We start from the raw sequence: 24681 nt of genomic DNA, 5'->3' as shown, positions 1-24681 counted from the left end.
CTCTGGATCCCACGTGATGCAAGTCATCTTTCATCACGACGGAGCAATTCAACGTAATAGCTGAATACGCGCACACTCTCGCGCATTCGTCTACGCCTAGGCTGGGGACTGTTGCTTCGGCTACAGTCTGCATGTTCAAGCCTGGGTCTGCGTGCCGTTAAAGCCTTCAGTTATAGTACGGCAGGACATCGACACTAGGCCACATGTGGTTGACAGACTGGATCTTGTGCTTGAGGATTGATTCATGGTCCGTTCACTCGCAGGCTTTTCTGAATGAGATGAATGACCCTGATCTTGCTAATTGACAGGGTGCGCTGAGTCTCGTTACAGCGTAACACTCGCACAGACTTCGACACAGGCCTCTGTGGTGAAGCTCATATTCCATGCACTGTTTTTTTTTTTTCTTCTCTTCCACAGATTAACCTACAGAGGAGAATGCGGGTCACAGGTTTAATTACCCAGGGTGCAAAGCGCATCGGCAGCGCGGAGTACGTCAAGTCTTACAAAGTGGCCTCCAGCGATGATGGCAAGGCCTGGAGGACGTATAAGGTCAAGGGCACGGATGAAGACATGGTGAGAAGCACATAGACACACACAGGGTTTATTTTTTTTATTTTTTTGAGGTGGGGGTTATCTCCGTCTCTCTCACACACACACACAAAGAAACACACACACTCGCGCAGGCACCGGAGACCGCACACCAAGTCAAGGGCACAGTCGAGGACATGATGAGATGGCTTTTTAATTAGGCAGTTCACACCATGCTCATCTTCCTGCCACTTACCCCCCTCCAATTTTACGACTTTTAGATTGAATTTTTTATACTATTTGGGGATACAAGCCACCAAATAGTCGTCCTGGCATTCCATCATTTTGGATGGAACTCTACATGTCCTCGAACCTCCCTCCTTTGACCCCAGACCCCAGACCCCTGGACACATTTATGTTCTGATTAAGTTATAACCGTTTAGCCCGCAGTTGCTCCCTTATGTTATTTCTTCAGACTTAATTCGGTGCAACTTTTTTGCAACTTTTTGTTTTGTCTGGAGAGAATCCGAACAAATTAAAGGGGCTGGCAGAACATAGAACCACACACTTTGTATGTGTTTACGGCTGTTCTCGGTTAGTTTCGGCGTGCTCTTGGAGAATGTCTGACTGTGAGAGTATGTTGGCCAGGGAGAGATACGTTGTTCTGTGCAGATTTAGTGATGCTCTGACCCGCTGGGACCACCCTGTCCGTATGCTGCTGTGCACCGCTGACCTAAACTCACCCGCAGTGTGTGTGTGTGTGTGTGTGTGTGTGTGTGTTTTATGGTTATGGAGTTGGTAAGAGTTTTCTGTGGGTGAGTTTAGGTTTATATATATATATATATATATATATATATATATATATATATATATATATATATATACATAAATATATACATATATATATATAGTCATTTAGCAGACGCTCTTATCCAGAGCGACTTACTGTATGTGCGGAAAAATTATACAGATTCTGTGTACTGTGTAGACAAATACAGTATACTGAAACACACACAGACAAACTGCGCATACTAAAACAGACTCTCCCTGTTACATCAGAAGGCCCAGTCAAAGATTATTGTGGTTTATTCAGGCACACTAAAACGCTCGAGAAGGTACGACGATGTAATTGCTCTGCTAATTCAAAACACGCCCGTCTGCTGATAAATGACGAGCTGAAATGGTGCGCAAAAATCGCCTATTTTCCTAGAAACTCGAGCTCGTTGACCTTGAATGGCAGCAATTTGTGGAACGCAAAGTAGACCCTGGAGACGAGATAAGAAAGGAGATCCACTCCGCCTCCACTTGAGTGTTCCTGCTCACATCTCCCTGTCCTCCTCCAGATTTTCCGTGGAAACGTGGACAACAACGCCCCCTCCGCCAACTCCTTCACCCCTCCCATCGAGGGGCAATACGTGCGCATCTACCCCCAGGTCTGTAGACGACACTGCACCCTGCGCATGGAGCTACTGGGCTGCGAACTCACAGGTGACTAGTTTACAAAACCCCACAGCGGAAGAAACCCCAGGCCGCTCTCAAAACCTGAGCGAACCAGGGGCTGAGCGTTGTCGGTTGTGTAGACGGGGTGCGTTGCGCTGTTTGTGTCTGTCTCCAGGTTGCTCTGAGCCCATGGGGATGAAGTCGGGTCACATCCAGGACTATCAGATCACGGCGTCCAGCATCTTCAGAACGCTCAACATGGACATGTTCACCTGGGAGCCCGGCAAGGCTAGGCTGGACAAACAGGGCAAGGTCAACGCCTGGACGTCTGGACACAGCGACCAGTCTCAGTGGCTTCAGGTAGGAGCTTCCCTTCACCTCTCTTCTCCTCAGACAGAAAGTGGTGACGGCCTTTGGGTACCTATCCATCCCCCCTGCTACTTGTGTAGTGTAGCTGGCTCACTTCATATACTTTATGAGATACGGTAAATCAGAGGGTTATATGGCCATGTAGTGTCTTGCACACTTAGTTCGATCGGTTGAGTAGTTCACATCCACTTGAAGTTCGTAACTCATGGCAGGCGACGAGAACCCCTCGCAATACTGACATGGTCTTTTCAAAAGTAACGCTCACCACTCATCTACTTAGCCGGTGGTGCTGAAACCACTCCTGTTATTGTTGGCCGCAGCCCACAGCTGTCGGCCCATAGCATGCATCAACCCTTCGTGTTCGTTACACAAACTTCAAACCACCCCAGGGGTTGAAGTTGGAAGACCGTGTTCAGTAACACTGTGTGCTTTCTTGTCCTTGAAGCAGTAAGAGGCGTGTCCTTAAGGGAGACTAAACAGAAAGTGCCTGGAAAGACTGACAATCCCAACTGTCAACAACACAAATGTTTAGTTATCACTCATGGCAAAGCCAGATGTGAATTGGATTCCCCCCCAAAATTGTCAATTTTTGTTTACAAAGGTGTCCATAATTTACTTTATGAGTTGAGTGTTCAAGGGCGAGAGTTAGACAACACAATCCCAATAGACCACAATGGATCCAACATTTTGAGTTACGGCTTTTCCAGTGGGACCAGTTTGTTGAATCGTATTTTAATTTTATTTGACTCTTTTTTTTGTTTTACAAAATACGACTCGTACCACAGGCGGCAGTAAGCAACAATGTATTTTCTGAAGCAGTGGGAAGGGACATATATCATCGGATGAACTCAAAGAGGAGGAGGGCCCCTCTGTCTCCTTGCCCCTCCCCTCCGACTGTGTGTTAGCCATGACACATGTATTGCTGGCCCCGTCGCGACTGTTTGTCTAGACCTAATTAGATTAGATCAGCCCCAGAGTCAGACATGTTTCTTATCACGGTTGAAAGCCTCTTAAGGACGGAGCTCGCTGTGCTCTGGATGAGACGGATACTTAGGATGGGCCAGCCGAGCCCAAGAACATGGCTAGAATTGATTGTTGTGGATAGAGGGAAACTTTTGGTCTCGTCGTACACGCTGCGCAGAGAGGAGGAGATGGGGTCCAGGGAAACAGCCGTGAAATTGATGGTTTCCTTCGACAAATAGAGATTTGTGGCATTGCTCGTTTCTCCACACCTATCAGATCTCCTGCAAGAAGAGGGAAAATAAATAGGCTTTTCTTTGATGAATGCAGATGTTTGCCTAAGGAGTTATTGATGTTTGTTTAAGTATTCTGTTACATGCAAATGTGTACATTTGTGGGCGCCCAGGGTACATGTGCACATATGTAAATGCCCGTACTTACAGTTCAATCCCTTCTATGCGCCAGTTGCCATGGCAAATAATTGATTCCCAGTGACATTACAGAATGACTTTAAACTTGATAGATTAATGGAATTAATCAGACCTAATGACAAATTAAGTATTCCAATTAATCAAAACAACTGCAGTGCAGCAGTGGGGAAACACTCCAGAGTGCAAACGTATCAGAGAACGCTCTGCCATGCGGACGACTGAAGCAGGTCGCGTGAAACCATGAGGTCATGGAAAACAGGGGATCCCGTTGACAGTTGGCTCCCTAGTAGTTCTTCAATGTGGTCCACTATGCACCATTTGTATTCTGTGGTCCAGTAAAAAGCTATTGATTTAATCTAACTTTACTGTCAATTTCAATGTCAAGGGCCTGTCTGATCTATATCCCATTCGTACCTGATATGGAGGTTCGTAAAATGATCGGTTCATTACAGCAGTAAATCCCCCAAAGTTTCAACGTTTTTCGATTTTTATTCAGAGCATTCTCCGAGTTCCACTGACTGCTTATAATTCCGATCATGTGCATGCATTCTTACCCCTAGAACTTCCTGCTGAAGTAATCACGTCTGATTGTGAGGTTGATAATTATACTGGAGCCTTCGGTTTCACTAATGATGTGCTCTCCTCAAAACATTTAAATAGAGCTTTGACAAGCTTTCACAGATCATGGATTCTCTGCGTTCTTCTCGAACGCCATCGGAGGGCTGTCCTCAAATTCCCCTCCGAGTTTGTCTCTGTACACCCACCACGAACAACTCTGAAAGACAGGTCTGAGCCTGGAAGAACACAGACAGTAGTCAGAGCACAGCACGCCAGAGAGAAACTATGGATATTCCCCTCGTCCTTCTTCGCCTATCTCGCCCGTCTAACTGTCTTGCTTCAAAAATTCATCCGCCTAGCTGTAGGCATAATTAAGAATCTTAATTGACTTGACTGAAGTTTCCCTCTGTTTTTTGCTTTTGTCTGCAAAACCAGTTTGGGTTTCGTGCTGAAGACGCTTTGTACGGTCAGTTAGTCAATTAAATCAATTTCAGTGTCAGCTCATTTATTTGTCTCTTTCCTTGTTGGGCGTTGCATTTTTCAAAGGCAGATGTGAAGCCTAAGGTCAATTTTAAACCTGTAATCGCATTCTTATGCTTTACGCACCATTTGAACAATTCAGTTAGCATAACCACCAGTAACTCTTTTGGTTGTTGCCCTGGCTGGTTCTAGTCATGCCTAGTGGGAGATGACGTTACACGCAGGGAGAATGAACCAGAATCTTTCAAGATGTTTTCAGGAGGAGAGCCAAGTGTTCCAGCTGGCATAAGATGATTAGTTACTTATGGACATTAACATCCACATAGCAGAGAAGATGCCAGAGACTGCGCTTTTCAAGTTTCACAATGTCCCTGTTAGTGCAGAGTACGCGCACGGGACTCCTGGCAAGTTCCAACCGCTATAGCGCTTCGTTTAGCTGATTATATAAAGCTGCCGACAGACTGAAAATGAACAAAGATGGAACAGAATGCAGTATACTTCTTCGACGTCAGTAAGTTGTGTCTCGTCATACCGTTCAACTGTTATTTCAGCAGTAGCTTATGTGTGTCAGTATTAAGACCCCGGTCATTTTTTTGACTGTGAAGTACCATTAACTAATTTCACCTTGATTTGCTACTGGGACACCATGAAGCTCGCGTGACTGGGTCTTTGAATCAAGCTGCTTTGGAAACATTTGAAGTAAACATGGCTATGTGATGGGAGTTTGTTTCTGTTCTGCACTTATTCTTTATCCCATGGCATTATATTTATTCTCATATCCACCTAAAGCCGCCCCACCCCACCCCTTACCCCCTCCCTTTTTCTTCAAAAGATCCTTTCACTTGGGGCCCAGCAGTGAGCAAAATGTCATAATCACTGTTATGATATACTGATTAAGAGAGTGAGCATGAGAGCTCTTTATCATCACGAGCATTTTTCTCATCTCCAGGAGATGTTTATCCTGGCCGTGAGTGGATTTAAACAATAGCGGTGATAAAGCAGAAACAAGGACAGTGAAACAACACGTTCTTTGGAGACACGTTCAAAGTGTTTGTGTCCGTGAATGATGAAGAGCTGCTTCTTCAACGCCACTGTGTTGAGTTAATAACCCTCAACTCCGACAAACCTCCAATGTGGTGTGACACGATCGATCGCAGCTCGTGCAGTGGAGTTTTCAGGTTTGGAAACCTAATGTTGTACGTCCTAAGAATCCCATTAAGAAAGGGTTTCCCGCCAGTGGCTCATGCAGAGTCTGTGATGGAGGGTACACTTTATTTGATTTATTTTTCACTCTCGACCTTGAGATAGGTTTTCCTCTTTGTATGTTTCTCTGGGATATGTTAAGTGCAGAAGAACCTGTCATGCGTCATTTCACTGTTCATTCGCTCAGCGTTAATGCAGCTCACACAGCTGGGCGCCGCTGGCCCTACATGGAATGGGTCTGTCCCTGACCCGAATAAATCTTCAAATCTCCATGCCTGATTGCAAACAGGTTCAGTCTTGGTGTCATTTAGTTTGCCGGAGTAGGCCTATAACCGAGAATACAATCGGCAACTCTAATCCATATCCTATATTTTACTGTTGTTCTGGGAAATGCGTCTTGACTTTGTAAACAGACCTGGTTAAATGGACAGCGGCAGTTTTGGATCGATGGAAGTTCTTTTTCTTCTAAGTGAGCACCTGGAGGAGAGTAAACAAACTGCCCACTTCTCAAACCAGGTTTAAGCCCTTCCTTCCAGACCCTTATGAGCTTACACATCTCTGGCGGAGGGCCAGAGATGAAATAAGCTCTCTCTGAGTTTGTGCGGACATTATTTAGCTCCACGAGAAAGATTCAAAACCCCATCTCATTCTTCTTGGAGAGACAGTGGTGTGATGGAGTGGTTTTCCTCTCTTAACTTGTTTTGGGACTACTGCAGACCAGTACCTTAAAATCCCATGCACGGGAAACTTGCTGTGGGCTTGCCGCTCAGAATATGGGGAGTAAGGCATTGAAGTATTGATTACAAGAAGTGGTGGTGAAGGAAAGTGGTAGGATTACATGTTTAAAGACAACGGGGGGTCCACGAAATCTCTGCTATATGCCAAGTCTGAACGGTCACAATTTTCTTGTCTCTCCTTTGAAGTAGATCAAAACCGAGTTTGCTTCAGTTCGATTAAAATGAGTCCCGTGTAATTTATCTTTACATTTGTTGGAGCTTAACACATTTTGTATGCACTAGATGTAAAGTAGGAAATGTCCTAGCCTACTCCTGTGAATCTGAAGTGGTTCAATTTGGATGTAAAAGAGCATCAACAGGCAAAACCAAACACCCTGCTTCTGTGTCATAAGGACACATCTGATCCACTCATCACTCACGGCCACCTGGACAGAGTTCTGGTCGTCATGCTACTTCAGTCTAACCATGTTTCTGTTTATTTTGGGCCTCAACAACCTGCTGAGGTCATAAACAAGCTATAAAAGAAATCCCATTCCGGGTGCTCATTTGTCATCCACAGGCCCCTTGGTTTTCACAGCCAATTATCTCCCGTATGGTGATAAATATGTGTGGTGTATCTGTGGCATCTTGATAATTACACACAAGCTCAGATGATTGGGGTGAGGGTGGGGAAGGCAGTGGGGAGAGAAAAGTTCTGTGTGGGAACTTTGAGAGAACAAGTCCTCTTTAATTGGCCCATTTGCTAATATTGTACTGCTCAGTGCAGCATTGTGACTTACTCGCACGTCGGTGCCCGATGTGCCATCCCAACAGCAATGGGCAATCCCAGCTCAGGTCCTTCCTCGGTGGGTTACTTTCATCCGGGTAATGGGACCCATCATGGACTGGATCCCTGGCGGGCTAGGTCATTTTCCAAGAGAAAAAGGATGTCGTCTATGGGGGCAATGGAATAGAATTCAGAGATACACACTAGGAGGAGAATAGACTTTGGTTGGTCACCCGGAGAATGGCTTAGCTTTTGCCGTTTCGCATTCAATGTCAAATAATCTTGCTTTTGTGTAAACAATGAGAATAAATAACCCATCCAAGGGAATCTGCCAAACTAGCTGGCAATCGTCCATGACACACCAGTAAATATTGACAAACAGCATGGTGTGTTTGCACATGTTGAGGAGGTACGTAAGGCCAATAATTAAACATAATATCCGATTGATTCCTGTTCCGTGGATGTTAATGTGCTTTTATAGTAATCAAGAAGGCTATTATGATCAGTCTGATTTTTTTCCACTTGCTAATGAAATTGCAGCCCTGACAAAAAAGTCAATTCATTTAATCAATAGAATGACTCCAATGATTGCTTCCTCTACTCTGAAGAACGACTTTAATTCCGCCTATTGAAACTCCCATCGCCTCTTAAATGTTTATGGGCCTCAAAGATAAAACACGACTGCTCCCCGGTGCCAGAAAAGCATCCCTTAAGAAAAGTTTGTGTATGAGATAAAAAAAAAGAGAAAGCGTTCTGTTGTGAAAAAAAAGGCTTTTAGATGGACTTTGATTGTCTTGGAGGGTAACAATCACAGCATTCTAAAGGGAAAGAACAAGAGCTTGGTGATGGAGATTGGAACGTGTTTTCTCAATTCAAGGGTGAGCTCTCCGCCTCGTCATCCTGGCTCGAGCCCTCATTGGCCGTCTGGAGGCTGGTGACGGTCACGTGCAGAAGGCGGGAAAATCTATCATTGGCTCCGCTTCAGCTGCTGTCCGATATTGATCCACCCCAAACTATTCATCATGGCAGTTTGTCCCAGTAGACATGGAAACTGGGAACGTTTAAAAAATTTGAATTGGTTTAAATGCCTTCTTTATTCGCCGGGCTGCCCAGTGCTTTATCATTATTTGTCTTATTACTTCACAAGCATAAGGGAATCAATAGAAACACCACCTGCAGCCAAGTTGTCTTGCTGAACTAATTGAAGAAACTGTGTTACACAGGTGGTTTCCAATGCAATCAGAGAGACGCACACAAGCATTTAGCCACAGCTGTGATATCCAATGAAGGTGGCAAATAATGAAATATAGTTTTATGCCCACAAACAAACAGTTGGTGTGTGTGTGTGTGTGTGTACCATATTTGCCAATCAGAGTGGCATAATGTAGGCTTCCTCCGAGATGTTTTTATTAAAATAGGGATAATATGAATAACAATGTATAACAATAGATACAATATAGAAAACATGTTGACTGGTTGCTATGGTAAAAAAAAAAAAAAGAAGAAATGATATATTCCGGCAAAAAATTGACACTGGTTTGAATGATCATGTTAATTCAAAGTCCAGGAACAATCTCAGAAGTAACATGAACTAATTAGAAAAAAACACGCCTGATGCAAATTTCATTAAGTAATTATCATTGGAGTCTCATTTTAATCCAGGCCAATATGGCCCTTACTTTGCTCTATTTTATTCAATTTCCCCCCAGCTAGTGCACTAATTCAATTAGCTTGCAAACAAAGTTACCGTGGGGACACTAGATCCATCTGCCGCTCTGATTCAATCGGGTGCTTTTTAGTGTGTCCCCCTTCCCACCACACGTTGAACTGCACAGCTCTGCTTTTGTGCGTTCAACCTGGCTAATGTTACACCTTTCCTTTCATTATCTCATGAGCCGTCTTATCTTCTGGCACGCGTCTGCTCAATCCCCCTCACGCTGCTGCCTCCCCCCCCCCCCTCTCTCTCTCTCTCTCTCTCTCTCTCTCTCTCTCTCTCTCTCCGAGCTGTCGCGAGACGCATGTATCTGTTTTATCATGGAATGATTGATTCAGGAGTCTCCGGCAGAGCGAGCCGTAATCTGGGGGATCTGCGAGGGAACGCTGGGATGGATAGCTGCCTCGCATCCAATCAGCTCTGGTTGAGATGGCCTGCATGCGGATCTCACATGTGTCTGAACCTCATGTATGTCAGTGAAGCTGCGCGGGCGCTCTATCGGATAGCGCGTGCTCGTGCACGCACACACGCACGAGCGCGTGCTGCACATGGTCAGTGACATGCCGATAATCACATTTGTTTTTGAACCGGCCTTATGGCTGAGCACCAACAGCATGTAAATTCATGTGAATTCGCCATGGCACAGTACAGAAGCGAAAGGCTTCTTTGTCAGTCTTCGCAAAGTACTCTTGCCCTTGGCATCAAAGCATCCAGTAAACCAGTAAACAACTGCAGGCCATAGAACTGCATCTGGAGAACGACCACAGACCACGCATGGATCAGAGCTCTCTCTACACTCCACCTCTCCTACACGGAACACAAAGCCCATCAATGCCTTGTACCGTGTAATACCGCTAAACGATTCCATATGAGCACCGTGGTCCATTCCGCTGCTCACTGCCCTTCACCCATTTGAGTTAACTAGACCCATTCGGTTTCTCTGTGTCTCCCTAAGTACGTCTGAGGTATTTGGATGTGAAATGTTTTTGTAAGTGGGAGCAGTTGATATACCAGCTTGAATAATATTCAAGTTCAACGCTTTGTTGTGGTTTGGTGAGGTTAGGGGTTATAGGGTTAGGTGAATACCCAGTGAACAAAATGTTTTCTTTCTTTCTTTCTTTGTGCATGCGCGTGCCATTGTTTCAACACTTTTCTTTAATGCTCTTCACACAAGTGACTGCTAACACACGTGTGTCATGTCGGAATTGGATGTAAACGTCATGCAGGTGATGATAAATGGAGGAAGGAGGAAAGGAGAGAGCGAGGGAAAGAGGGGGGAGGGGATGAGACGCATACTGATACTAAGGCCGTGTGAAACTAATTGGCCCATCACTCGACCTGCATAATGTTAATCTCCTTTAATTCACAGTGTATTTCAAAGAGCTGTGTAGTGTATGTATACATACTGAATATAAATATATAACCTGGATATAGTGCTGTGACTTACAGCTCACTGTCATTTGGCCATAAACAACTGGCGAACATTTGACACCTATCCATAACTAACTGAGGCCCTGCCAAACGACCCCCATTTTACTGTCTCAGGAAAGTTGGAATACACACACACCCGATTCTCATAAGCACAGTGACTATAAGACCACCAGGGTCAGGCTGGTAACATTTAGCACCTTTAAAAGCATTGCACACTGATCGATGTCAGAAGCAGAGGAAAGATCTGTGTTTGCGTGTCAAGTACTTAGCACATGCTGGCTAGTCTCCCGCTGGTCCTCAGCTCAGAGTCTTGGCGGCATGACAGTTTACCACAGCAGAGTTCAGCCGTGAGGAGTGTCCACTCTCGACACTCGTCGGAGCTCCTTTCTCGCCGTGTCAATGCAGACGCCTGATAGGACTTGACAACCCGTCGCCCCATGCGGACACAGTTGGTCGTGAAAGGCGTTACAGTTGTGAAGAAGTGTGTGTGTGTGTGTGTGTGTGTGCGTGCGTGGGTGTTACCTTAAGTTTTGCCCTGAAGGGACCCTGGAAGAACTTACAGTCTGTCAACAGGGCACATCCTCGAAACATTGGACTGTAACCAGTTAATTTTGTTTTCATCTGCCATCTGCCTTTCAACGCATTCGAATGAAATTCTTGAAATGAGTCTATTACAGGCAGACCAATTTTAGAATTGTGAAGACAATTGGATGCAGGCTCCACGCAATGGAAAACCGGAGAAATGCACCGACGGCCCAGTTTTACACTCTTACCTCTGTTTAAAGTTTGCTGGCCGCCCCGTGGTGGAGTTGATGGACTGTGGTACAATCTTGTCAAATCCACATGCCTGTGTGAACTGTACGTACACTATCCTGGCCCCTGTGGATACCCCACACACACACGCACACACACTTCCCGCAGGCTATAAACTGGGTCAGGGTATACGAGCGGTGTAGATTAAGTGAGTCTTCAACACACACAATTAAATAAGCACAGCTGGAGGGAGCTGCTAGCTGGGTGCTGTGGATGCACAGCGCACCATGAAGCAAGTCGAATCCCGTGCCTTGTAAAGCAGCCATGTGCTCTTTTCATCCTCCTCCGACGTCCCCACTTCAAATACAGACACGGGGTTTACACGCCAGCTCTCATCTTAATGAGCAGACTGGGAGGGTTGGGGGGTTGCCTCTTGTCTTTTCCCTTACTTATTCTCCAGTTGTCTGTTTGTGTGACATTATGGCGTCTCTGCCCCGCCGTGTGGCGCTGGCGCCCCCCCTCAATCCAAGGTAGTGTATGCGCGATGCTAATTAATTAGCACGTCATTTTCTTTGAATAGACTGTTTGTTTTGTTTCGCTGCTGGGGAAACAGACAACATTGCTTGAATTGTCTCAAACACTTCTGAGAAGAAGGAGGACACAAAGGAAAATAATTCCAGGGTTTATTTTTTTCCCCTCAGCACCCCTCCGCCACAAGCATCCAGAGGTTGCAGCACAGACTTCAAAAGCCCTCGGTTCTCCTGGGTTAAGAGTGTTCGAAGGGGAATTGGCGGTAGGGAGGGGGGAAAGCCTGGCTCTAACAAGCTTATCTTGGCCTCTAATTTGGTTTGGGCCATCAAAGTGTTTGGAGCCGGGAGCTCTGGGGGCGGTCGTCTATTTTGACCGCTACCTGTGACAGCAATTACAGGTTCCCCTTCAAGCGCGCCTTTGTTTTGGTGGCAGACTCGAATGGTTGGCCAGAATGAGATTACCTCTGCGCTCTGCGTCTGGAGGGTAATCAAAGCCGCACAATGCAGAGTGTCGCTCCGCTCTCAATGAAGGAATTCTCCCTCCAGGAGCCTCTGTCTCAGTTTCTTCAGGGTCCTGTTATTTCTTCACAAAGCCACCACCATTATTGCAATTATGAAAGAAATGCGGTTGTTTAGATCCGTTTAAATACACCACAGCAAAAAACACCATGCACTCACCCCACCCTTCTTAGACACAGAGGGATGCTTGTTCGAAGAAGGTAGAGACGAGGGTCTCAGTTGTTCTCACTTTGAATAAGGAGGCTCGTGAATAGTAAATTCACAGCAAAACGGGGTCAACTCATGGGGGCTTGGTCTCCAGGCGACGTCTAAGAGGTAAATACGAGGCAGAACTGCTGCAGCTCTGCGCTCTGCTGTAGTCCTGAACTGGCACGGTTCCAGTAAGACCCAGGAAGAGCTTTCCAGTTCTTCATAGTCCGCACTCATCTCATTTCAGTTTGAGGGAGCCGAGAAAAAAAATGCCCAAGCAGAGATGGAAGTGTCTCACACCTCTCTCTCTCCTGTACAAGTCAAGGCCTCCTGCCTGCCTGCCTGCCTGCCTGCCTGCTTGCCTGCCTGCCTGCACAGCGGGTCCTCTCCAAGGAACCAGACCCTCGGGGTCCCGAGGAGAGCTTCCTGTTTTAGTCTCAAGCTCAGACACAGAGACACACACTGGGACACTGCTGCAACGTGTGGCTTCTCCTGAGAGGACCACGCCTGAGTAGCTAGCTCATTTTGATCTCGTATAGTGTTTTCCAACACTGTGGGGACAGGGTATTAGTGGCTGTATCGCATTAGAGCGCGTGGTGTTGTTTCATGTCTGCGGAAATGGATTGCAATGTGTCAAGTCTTTATTGAGTCGTTTTGGGAGACAGTACTGTTGGCTGGAGAAAGATATTTGTTTGTCTATTTGGGCCTCATTCTATCTTTAGTGCCTGTTTTTTGTTGTTGTGTCAGAGCAGGGTGACACCTTACCACGTCTACAGTTTGCTTTCTGTCCAAGTAATTAGTTTGATATATAGGCCCTGGATGCTGTGGATACAATGCAGGAAATTGCATTTTTCTTCTGGCTCTGTCCTACTTTCTTTCTCTCTGCGTAATCAGTTTAATTCATGTTCATGTGAAAGCAGATCATACCTCTGTCCTTCAACTTGTCCTGTGCTTTGTCCGGCTTTGTGTTGCTCTGCTGTAGTTCCCATTTGTGTGGATCGCACATAGGCGTCGGTCCATGCCACAACGTTATTCAGACTGTTAGCTATTGAGCCTCTGCCACTTAATGTTGGGCAACGCTTGTTTGAGTTCCCTGAAGCTATTCAAGGTCCATAATCCTATCTTGCGTGAGGCCAGAGTTTTATGGATATGGATATTGTTCATAAGTGCATGTCATCACCCACCCTTGGACTCAGAGAAACATTTTCTTCAGTACAATATAATCCATTCAGTGTTTTTCCTCTTTTGCAAGTTTTGCTTTTGGTGACCTGCTTGTGAAAGATTTCGCACTGCAATTTTCCTGATTTTTGGGGGCAAGACATTGCAGTAATACCTGCAATTACACAGTTACCTCATTCCACACTTAATCTTCCCTAGGAGACAGTCTTTGTTTGCTATATACCACAGACAAAACAGTTGTTCTCGTCTGAAGCAAAGCATTTTTGATTCATCCAGTCGTGAACGATGAACATGACACTCCCAGTTTCCTTCGTTTAAGAAGATTCAATCCATCTCCAGTTTTGTGTTAGTCCAATTCCCATTTCCCATACTTTCACAGTCGGTTCAACCGAGTTGTTATTTTCAAGCATTTTGGACATGCATTATTTATTGAACATGATCAGCAATGTAGTAATATTGGGACTCAGGCAAACCATTGACTTAATTGTCTATAATTGCACTACACCTTTACTTTTTGTAGTAGTTGAGTCAGCAAGACAGGGGGCCATGAGGTTGTTTGTGCTGGTCCAGGCTTAACTCCGATCACAAACAACACTAGTTTAGTGCAGCTCTAAATAATGAACCATAATTGAACTACAAAAAGTCAATAAAGCTAACAGCTATGTGTTTACGGCCCAGTGTTGCACTATAAAGAGTATGCAGCAAATGAGAGCGTATAAAAAATTAACCCAAATAGCGCTGCCGGGGTCTTAGAAGCTGCTGCGGCCTGCGATTTCTGTTTTGCTGAGGCGAGGTTGTGGGCTCAGCCTGGTTGTTCAATATTCTGTGAATAATTGACGCTGACTCCTTGCACCCAAATGTACAATGTCTTCATGAATCTTCTCAGGAGATTAGACAGAAAGATGCTTACTTGTCATAGAAAATGTATTTGTGCATTTGACTTTTCGCTGCTTGAGTTTGTGAGGGGAAAATATGTTTCAAATTCCTTCCCCTCCCTGTCTTTCTCTTTTTCTCTCTATTAGATGGACATGCTCATTCCCACCAAGGTCACCGGCATCATCACCCAGGGAGCTAAAGACTTTGGCCATGTCCAGTTCGTTGGCTCCTACAAAGTGGCATACAGCAACGACGGAGAAAGGTGGCTCGTATATCAAGATGAAAAGCAGAGAAAGGACAAGGTGAGACATCAACTCTCCACAAAAACACACATAAATATAATCCATATATTATGCGGTTCGAATACTGAATGAGGTGACGCAGTCCACAATAGCCCGACGTGACGAATGCTGACAAATAAGACCCAGCATGAATGGAAAACTGCAGGGAGAATCAAAAGAAAAGGACACGTACAAAAACACACGAAACAGCAATTGAAAGAATGAACGAAAGAACTCAAGCTATTGCACCACCATGCGTACACCCCGGCACTGTCTCTCCAAACTCTGTCAGCGCAGCGCCTCCTTATCAGCAACACCAGCCCAGCCGAGCGGAGGCCTAGCTCTCTCTGACTCTCTCCGACCAGGATCAGATAAGCCAGCGTTGTCGAGCAGTTCTGGCCGGCGCCGCGGCAGGGATCTTGTTTGCGGCCCTTCAGAGGAGTACACGTGTCAGTCTCTGGCGTCAGGGGCCCGCGCAGACGGATAGGGTGCCTTGTCAGCTTAGCGTTTCGCTATCAGGAGAATGGCATTGGGATGAGCGCTGGAGCCAGTTGGTTTGTTTTTGGTGGGGAATGTGCACTGTTTAGCTCTCTTACCCTGTTTGTAAAATGGTTTCTCATCCCTGAACATAATTGGCTCAGGGGACCTGTGTGCACATGCTCATGCACGTCTGCTGAGCAGATTGGGTCGACTGACCAAACTCAGTGCATTATAATTAGCAAAGGGTAAATGTCAGATCTCTTGGTCTTCCCAAGGCCTGGAGAAAAGACTGCATGTGTCATTGGGTTAACAAGCAATGGTCTACAATCCCAAAAGCGTCAACTGAAAACAGTTAACAAATCACCAAATTAGCTATTAGTTTTTTTTATGTGCTTATTGTTACGCAAGCCTCTACTTTGAAGTAAATCAGAGACAGAGCTGAAAAGGAGATTTCTTGAACAGAAGTGCGGTAGCGACTTGCTACGACATACCCTCCAAGGAACACACGTCAGTTTATACCCTCATCTGCCAATAAATCGCCAGTTTAGCGGCCCGTGACCAAAAACATTTCTCTGTCCCCACTGCTCAAATGCCTCGCTCGAGGAGTTTATAATTTCAACACCCAGGATGATCTTTGGATGTGGGCCACTGCTTACTGAGTGTGATTTTCAGCCACACAATCTCAATTCTGAGCCCTGGATGACATCCAAACGTTTGGCAATCCTCCCAGTGAAGAAGGGAAAAAAAGAAGAAAAGAAAACGAAAAGAGAGAAAAGATTAAAGGGGGCTTTGCGAAAAACAGTCTATCCTCAGGATTGGAGATTATATATCGTGCATACAGATATCGAGGCTGTGATAACACATTCAAGTCAAGTTGTGTAAAATGTCACCGTACGGTAACATTGCTGTCGTATCAGAGCAGAACCAAGGATACAGACTCCATTCGAGCCTCTCTATATTAGGAGCTGGGCGGCTGTAGCTTCAGCCTCCAGGAACGGTAATCAGCATTTCCCTGGATGGGGCTGTGAGGAGCTTGCAACTGTTCAAGGTGTTTTCCCTTTTCAATCAAGTGGAGCAGCCCATTAATGCTGGAGGACGCCTTGGACGGCTGGGCTCCAGAGGCCCTCCCTGTCACACTACAGACTGTGTGAGTGTGTGAGAGAGAGAGAGAGAGAGAGAGAGAGAGAGAGAGAGAGAGAGAGAGAGAGAGAGAGAGAGAGAGAGAGAGAGAGAGAGAGAGAGAGAGAGAGAGAGAGAGAGAAAGAGAGAGAGAGTGTGAGAGAGAGGTGGGGAGTCTTGATTTCTACTTGTGGGTAAGCAGCAGGAGATTAGGTATTCTCCTCAGCTCTCCCCCTCCTGTGCCCCTGGGTGGCAGAGGCTGTAGGCAGTCAGATCTAGATAGAGAGAGGAGAAGAAACTGTCAGCATACAGATACCAACAGACATTCCTCCACCATTACCTCTGCATGTGTATGTATCCACTGTGTATACATTTACTCTAAAATCTCACCCGAGGACAGCCGGGCCAAAATGTCTAGAGATTCAAAAGACAATAGATTATGTAAGACATGTTGAAAAGCACCTGAAAACAATTAAAATAATGGTAAAAACATGATTCCCTTGACAGCAAATTGATTCAATGCCACCCTTGCTTTGGTGTCACAATTCTGTACACTCACAAGGACCTAGTTCTGTTTGCTACGGTTACTCCTTGTCAATATGAACACGCCATGATAGGGGAAATCAAGCACAAACGTAATTGATTCCTGCTTAATGGTGCTCCACTTGGGTGCCAGGGGGTTAATTAGCTTGTGGAACTAGCTATTCCCTTTAGGTCAGAGGGTAACCCCATGTTAGATGGTAGTAAATACAATCGTAGTTTTGGATTAGCCACTAATAGCCTTGGCTTCCTCCTTGGCTGCACTCTGTATGCTACGGCATCCGAACCTCGTGCTCACGGGTCAAAATTAACTTTGATTGGGTCTTATTGCCTTCTGCCGGAGGAAGTGGTTGGCTTGAGAACGTTGATTTGATTGAGCCAAACAGGCCCTCCTCTGGTGGTCATCTATTGGCTTTCCAGTGAAGGCCGGGTAGAGCTGAGATTGCCTTGTAGCGCCCTAACTGTCTGTGGTAACTATGTAGCTGGAAGTGAAAAGGACTGAGAGGCATGCACTCTTGGCTCTCGTGGCAGTATCAAATAATGGCATATGGCCAGGATTGGACCTCTAGAGCCCCCATGAGCTCCACCAGCAAGGTATATCCTTGACGGAGCTCAGCCAGGAAAATCAATGTAAGTGAGCCACACAGGCTCCAGGGTCAAAAGGAAAGCATGGAGCAGAACAGACGATGGGCCGTTTGGTACCCAGCCACCAGCCAGTGGAAGGCAGCAGAGGGAGAGGGGGAGGTCCAGTGACCCAGAAAAGGACAGGACGGCAATATGCATTCACAGCAAGCCTTGAGGAAGCGAACAGTGTTAACGTAGCATAGCGTCGCAGTCATCCTTGACAAGTCGGCGAGAACAAACGGATTGATGCGTTTGTTTACGGATGTCGGAGGCTTGGTTTCTACTCTGAGAGGACAGAGGGACTGGACTCTGAGGATGTGAACCCAGGCTGTTTGTAAGCTTCCAAAGCCGGCTGCTCCACCCAGACTATTTCATGTCTTCCCTCTGATATATCTTCAAGACATTCTTGAGATTAAAAAGTATTGCACCTTGGCTGGTAATATAATTGCACGAGGTCTGTTTTCAAAAGATTTTACTCGATCCATGTAGGGTGCTGTTTCAGAAGTTAAACTGACATTGACAAGTCAAGAAATATCCTCCTCTATTCCTTGTTCCCTCTCTCTCTCTCTCTCTCTCTCTCTCTCTCTCTGTTTCTCTCTCTCTCTCTCTCTCTCTCTCTGTTTCTCTCTCTCTCTCTCTCTCTCTCTCTCTCTCTCTCTCTCTCTGTTTCTCTCTCTCTCTCTCTCTCTCTCTCTCTCTCTCTCTCTCTCTCTCTCTTCCTCTAATGTGTATTATTTCTGCCACATGAATGTTTTTGGTAACACTTTAGTGATTGATACACCTTTTATTGTGTCTGAGTTCCAGAGACTGTCATTGAACTGTACTATATATCCAACAAACACACACGAAATGTGTTCAGTTTAAAAAATAAATAAAAAACAATTTGATTGATGACCTCTTTTGAAATAGTTTTGCACCTCAACTTCATTCCTCCAAAATAAATATGCCTTGATATTTGGCGGGAGTAATAAATATATTCTGTGAATAGCCTTCCTCCACAAAGAGTGATTTCTGACGGTTCTTTGACTACTCTGTCTTGAAGGATTTGACTACTCTGTCTCATCCAACTGGTTTTTTTGCTCAGATCATGACTCTTCAGGTGGAAGGGAAAATGAGTTTCGAAATCCATTAGGAAGCTCTGTCTGTAAAGAAAGACCTTGACTAAAATGTTTCATTGCAGAAGCATAATCTGTTGCTAAATCAGCAGTATCTCATCAATTCATTTCCATGACACAACCAAAGGTTGTTTTACCAGTTTCATCCTCTTTTACCCGTCTGAAAATAGCAAATGCTCAATCAGACTTGCTGATTGACGGTGGAATTCCAGCTGTAGTTCCACCTGTACTTCCCATTGTAGGCTTTTGATTTATCCTGACAAGGGACCAGTTAACCTTCCAAGCGCAGAGCTGAAAATGGAGGCTTACATCTACCATACGCACCTTAGCTCCACACTCTGGAGTTGAATTAGCATCTTCACAAAAAACACAGGGAGGTAATTAATTACATGCAGGAACTGTTCCTGTTTCGGAATTTTCCGGCCGCCCCGGAGACTCGTTCAGTCAGCGACTTAGCAAGAACAGAGGCGTCAAAGTGGAGACGGAATAAAAGTAGGTAGGGTGAGGAAAGGTTGAATATTTAATGTTTTTTTTCTCTCCAGTTGCTCAACTGTTTTAAGTTCCGAAATCGAGTATTCAGGCAGAAAAAGAGAGGAGGGAAGACGGGTAAGACGAGGGTGCTGAGCTCTGATGTTTGTGTTTGTCTACAGACGTTAAGATGACAACAAAAACAAACTCAGATCTGAACTTCAGCGTAGGTGAAAAGGAGAAAACTTGTGATGGCATGAGAGAAGTCTTGGGAGGAAAAAGAATGGAGTATGAGAGCAAGTTTGTCCTTGACTGTACTCTTCAGGATGTTATATACATAGACATAAATATAGCTTTGTACCACTTGCAGTCTGAAAAATACACTCAGAGAATAGCACAGAAAGGCAAGAGGGTTGTATAATCCCTGGATTTGAATGTTGGTTATGTGCATGTGTGCATGTATGTGCGTATGTGTGTGAGTCTATGTACATAGCATCCATGTGTATCCGAGAAGGTTTGTGTGTGCGCAGTCTTCGTTGGTCTGGAGGAGATTTGTCAGTCTAGACACGTGTTCACTCTCCAGCCAAGGTCTAGGAGCTTGTCACAATCTTTGCATGTTGATGAGGAACAATTACACCTTATAGCCAGGGGAAGTCCCCTCATGCTCCTCATGACTGATGGTGTACCACCAGCATGACCTCACATCTCTCCGGGGGCCCTGGCTATGGTCTATAACACAATCATGCTTCTCTCGAAAAACATTCGCCAAGGAGAATGTCAGAACGAACGTGGAGCTCACACGCCAATTGTACATGCAATCTAAATTGATGTTGCTCACGATACGCGATGTTTGGATCCCAACCACTTCCACTGCATAGACTTCGATGCCAATCAAATGTCATTGTTTCTCTTACATTACCTTTAGTCATTTAGCAGATGCTCTTATCCAGAGCGACTTACAGTAAGTGCAGGGACATTCTCCCCGGGGCAAGTAGGGTGAAGTGCCCTGCCCAAGGACACAACGTCCTTTAGCACGGCTGGGAATCAAACCAACAACCTTCTGATTAATAGCCCGACTCCCCAACCGCTCAGCCATCTGACACCCCCCTTACATTGCGTATGTTAAGTCTTTGACGGTCCCTCACACTTCACAGGTTCTTACTGGGGTGGTGTTCACACATTTTCAGTGACTGCTGTTTTAATTGGAGTGCTGAAAGATCCTCTTAGGCTAGAGATGAAGAGCACTGATATAGACTGGCATTCCGCAGTCATGCATCTCGCTTTTGTCACGATAACAAAGTTGCAAACAGAAGCAAGATTGGTTCATTTGGAAAATCCAAGAGTTGATGCACCAGGTCGGATAGGTTTCGGTTCTTGTAAATAACATGTCACGTGATCTACCGCATCCTTTATCCTTTGCGAAACTGCAGTAATGGCGTTGCTCTCACACAGAACAACGTTAAGTTTCCATGGAGTCCATGTTGCGATGAGGACATAGGAGGAGTACTTTTTATAGTCGCACTCAGGGCCGTTGAAAGAACATATTCCCTGGAGAGAGAATTAACTTGATTTTAGAGGTTTCTGGAATAGTTTGAGAACCAAAGTGGCCATGAAGTGGCCTGCAGCGAGAGGATAATGCAGGGTTTCTCATGCTCTCTTCTAGCAGGAAGGAGTGGGCTTATTTTGCGTGAAAAATAACCACTTTTTCAAGGGCTGAATGTTTTCCACCCAAATCCTCTTCAGGATGGGTAGCAACAAACACATTTCAAATAACAAACTGCACATTGCTTGTCGTGATGCATTCATGTCTACACACATGCGGGACACACAATGAGGAAAGTGCACGGAGATTCATCAGGTGTGTTCGTGGCGTTGTGAAGTACCCTTATCCTGTGATGGATGTCGACGCTGATAATGCACGTATTGGGCTGGTCATTTGGTAAGGGTCACGGTCTTCTGACGTCAACCTCTCCGGATGTTTCCAATACCTGCTGGGGTTTGGCCCTGTGTTGTATTTATTTTTTCATTTCACATAACGAGGAGTCCCATTACATTCCAATTAAAGTCATAATCACGCCTGTTTAATTGAAATGATCACAGCCTACAATGAGGCTGTCCCCATAGGTCCATCTATCCCACATTATACTTTGTTCTACTGTCGATTAACCATACCACAGACACAAGGCTTCTAATTATCAGCAGCAGAGGGTGCATTCCTGTCTGCCCATTAGGCTTGTTTGTGTTGTTGTTGTTCTTGCTCCAGTTGCTATGAATCAACATAGAAACTGCAGATTTTCTCCTGATATGTTGTCGAATTTCCTGTCTAAAAGATATTTTCGGTTGTGAACGGTTGACTTGGAACTCGGACCATCTACGCATTCCGACCGTTCTTCAAATCGAGAGCGCAGTGCATGGAGTTGTTTCATATGTGTGCAGTGGCTCTCAATGTGACGGTCTTTGACTTGGTGTGGGCTCCCTTTCACCTTTGTGTTCTTTCTGTTTCCATTTGGTTCACTGGTCCAATGGCGTCTGCTTGCAGCATGATCTGGTAATCCTGGTATTGTTGTTGTCGTTCACAGGTCTTCCAAGGAAACTTTGACAATGACACACACAGAAAGAACGTGATAGACCCTCCCATCTATGCCCGATTCATCCGGATCCTTCCCTGGTCGTGGTACGGGAGGATCACTATGCGTGCAGAGTTACTTGGATGCACAGAGGAAGAATAAATACCTTCTGTCCTCATATCTCTCTCTCCCCGTCCCCCTCCCCCTCCTTTCCCCTTTGTATACTGGAGTGTCCATCCCAGATCCAGTATGTCAATAGAAACTGTGCAACCTGTAAAAAGAAATCAATTTCCAATGGATTTTTCAAGAATAAGCGTTTGGGTTTTGGTGGGTTGCAGTTAGTTTTTTTGTACAATGATTTAAACCTGCCCTGGTCCCACTTCAGTCTTTTTCTTTCCTCTTTTTTGTGGTCAATGTCTTTATATTGCTCTCAAGATTTTTCCATCATGTTTGGAATTAACTTGTGCAAGATATATGCGGGGAGGGGGAGGGGGGGGGGGGGTGAGGGAAGGGTGACTTCACTGTGGTTTAAACTAATTACAATGGAAGCTACTGTACAGTGTCACTTTTTAACAAAGATATGAAACTTGTCCAATATGCATCATTAGACATGATTAACCCACTGAAACTCATTGCAGAGATATCCAGCAAATCGTTAAAAGATCACAACTAAATATTGCAGTATCAAATATATTTTTACTTTTGATTAAAGACACTTCTTCAAGACGTGCTATGACCATTACTGACATTGACATTAAACCATGTATCAAAACAATAGCAATGCTTTTTGTATTATATGTAAAACACAAAATAACTGCATGGTCCATTAATTATGATACTTAATGTATACTATGACTAATCATTTAATTAAAACTCCCTCCCTAAGAACAATATCTTCAACCAGGGGATCTATTTTTACGTGTATTTTTAATGGTTCTGATACACACTGCAAAGTCTTATAGAGTGGCTAATCTGCTGGATGACATGCAATTGGTGTGGCCGGAAGTCATACAACAGTATTGACACTGAGGTTTGTGAGCTGTCTCTAGTTTAAGTTTCCTAATGCTTTGTCATTTCCCATATGTAATTTATTTGAGTGTATTTAGTGTTTAAAGTTCTTGTTTGCAAGATATGTGCTTGGGAATTAAATCACACTTTTGTAATTTTATACTTTATTTTTCATTGATTTGTCCGTTTTTATAATTGTGTCTTATTTGTCATTTATTTTATTTGCTGTTGAGATCGAATTTCAATTGAAAAGCTCAGGACAGATGTCATCCTCACATAACCTATTATAATTTGTATGTTTCAGTCACACCCTCTTGTAAACATATCTAAAATAGATGTAGTCTTTCTTATAGGCAAAACTTTGCAATTAAAGATTAAACAAACAATCATGTTGCACTCAGACATCAAGGCTTTCTATTTTCTTTAACAACATACATATTATGACGGTATCGTTTATATTCATGCCTTTCCAAAAAAGAAAAAAAGCATATATAGGTAATAGAGATCTTTAATTGTATAAATATCTTGTTTTTATTTTAAATAATAATACCATTGGTATATCACTGTATTTCACTTTTGCATTTAAAAGTTAGAAATGGCGTACATAAAGTGATTGGTTTTGTTTGATAAATGAAATAAAATTAATGAATATAAAGGTCAAAACAGTCAGTGAATTGCCATTGTACACATTTTTACTAAATATTTGGGAATACAGCCACTTGACTGTAAAAATGTTTGTGCGATGCCGTTTAGAAAAAACCCCAGATACGTATATACAGTGCAGTTTGAGACTTTCTCTTCCAAACATACCCCAACTCATGTTGATAATCCCAAACCCTATTCACCCTGATGTAAAGGTTTTGTGACTACATCTATGGACATGTGAAGTGGTTATTGGTGTTAATCAGAGTCTGTCAATTTGTAGATACATCGACACAGCTAAGCATCATGTAACTAACATGTTTTCTATTGGACGTACTTGGCTAGGCATCATGTTATTTTTTATATATATATAAATATAATGGCTTTTGTCAAGCTGTTTACAAGAAACTCTTGTACGGCATTTCTTTTGTCAGAGGCTCTCAGCTTGATTGATCTCAGTAGACTGCTGCCTGTGTGCACTTTTCACAGAATAGGATTTACACAGACCATTGGAGTTGTCTGCATGACACATGACATACGAGAAAGGATGCAGTATCAAACATGTCCACAGGCACATTTGATGAAAAAAATATATATATTGGAACGGGTGTAGAATACTTTACACACATTGTGTGGTGTGCTTCGAAAAACATTCTGTTTCAAGTTAAGGGGAAGCAAAAGATCCGATTCATCCTCAGTTTTGTACCTCTGTGTATTTCCACATTATTGTTTTATCTCCTCCGTCTGAGTATCAAGTGCTATCTAGCAAACGTACCAATTATATCCTGGCAAGCCCGCAGAGGAGAGAGTGAAAAATCTATGACCGTGTACAGTATTAAAAAAAAGATGTTGCTTCAAGCGAGAGCTCCTTCAGTTTGACCAATAAAAGATGTCTGTGAATCCATCTGCTTCCATGTTGTTTTTGAACATACATCAGAAAGATGTTGCCCACATTCTTATAAGGCATTAATATCGTCATTTGACAATGCGGTGCATGGTATGGAGTGGCTTTGCTACAGTACGTATCCTTTATTGATCTGCTTTCAGCTTACCATGCTGAGTGACTATCGCTCTTTATGCTTAACCATCTGGGCAGTGGTGGCGTATTAAAACGTGAGTTGAAGGCCAAACATCAAGCCGCACTGTCCACTAATGATTCCATTATCTGAGTGCC

The 24681-nt window shown here is 44.4% G+C and overlaps 1 protein-coding gene across 1 annotated transcript in view; it reads left to right on the top strand.

The window, feature by feature from the left end:
- The window catches only part of edil3a (EGF like and discoidin domains 3a), a 79150-nt gene extending 54741 nt beyond the window's left edge, over nucleotides 1-24409 (top strand). Inside the window, exons 6-10 of the mRNA XM_084690764.1 lie at nucleotides 418-573; nucleotides 1872-2016; nucleotides 2144-2328; nucleotides 14810-14965; nucleotides 21870-24409. Of these exons, the coding sequence (XP_084546890.1) occupies nucleotides 418-573; nucleotides 1872-2016; nucleotides 2144-2328; nucleotides 14810-14965; nucleotides 21870-22019 (792 nt within the window). The 3' untranslated portion in view covers nucleotides 22020-24409. The remainder of the gene's footprint in view (nucleotides 1-417; nucleotides 574-1871; nucleotides 2017-2143; nucleotides 2329-14809; nucleotides 14966-21869) is intronic.
- The last annotated feature ends 272 nt before the right edge of the window (nucleotides 24410-24681 follow it).

This window comes from Hypomesus nipponensis, chromosome 24 (genome assembly GCF_054491055.1).
Source record: "Hypomesus nipponensis isolate SF chromosome 24, ASM5449105v1, whole genome shotgun sequence".
In the NCBI taxonomy this organism is placed as follows: domain Eukaryota; kingdom Metazoa; phylum Chordata; class Actinopteri; order Osmeriformes; family Osmeridae; genus Hypomesus; species Hypomesus nipponensis.
This window is presented reverse-complemented; position numbering and strand designations above follow the sequence as displayed.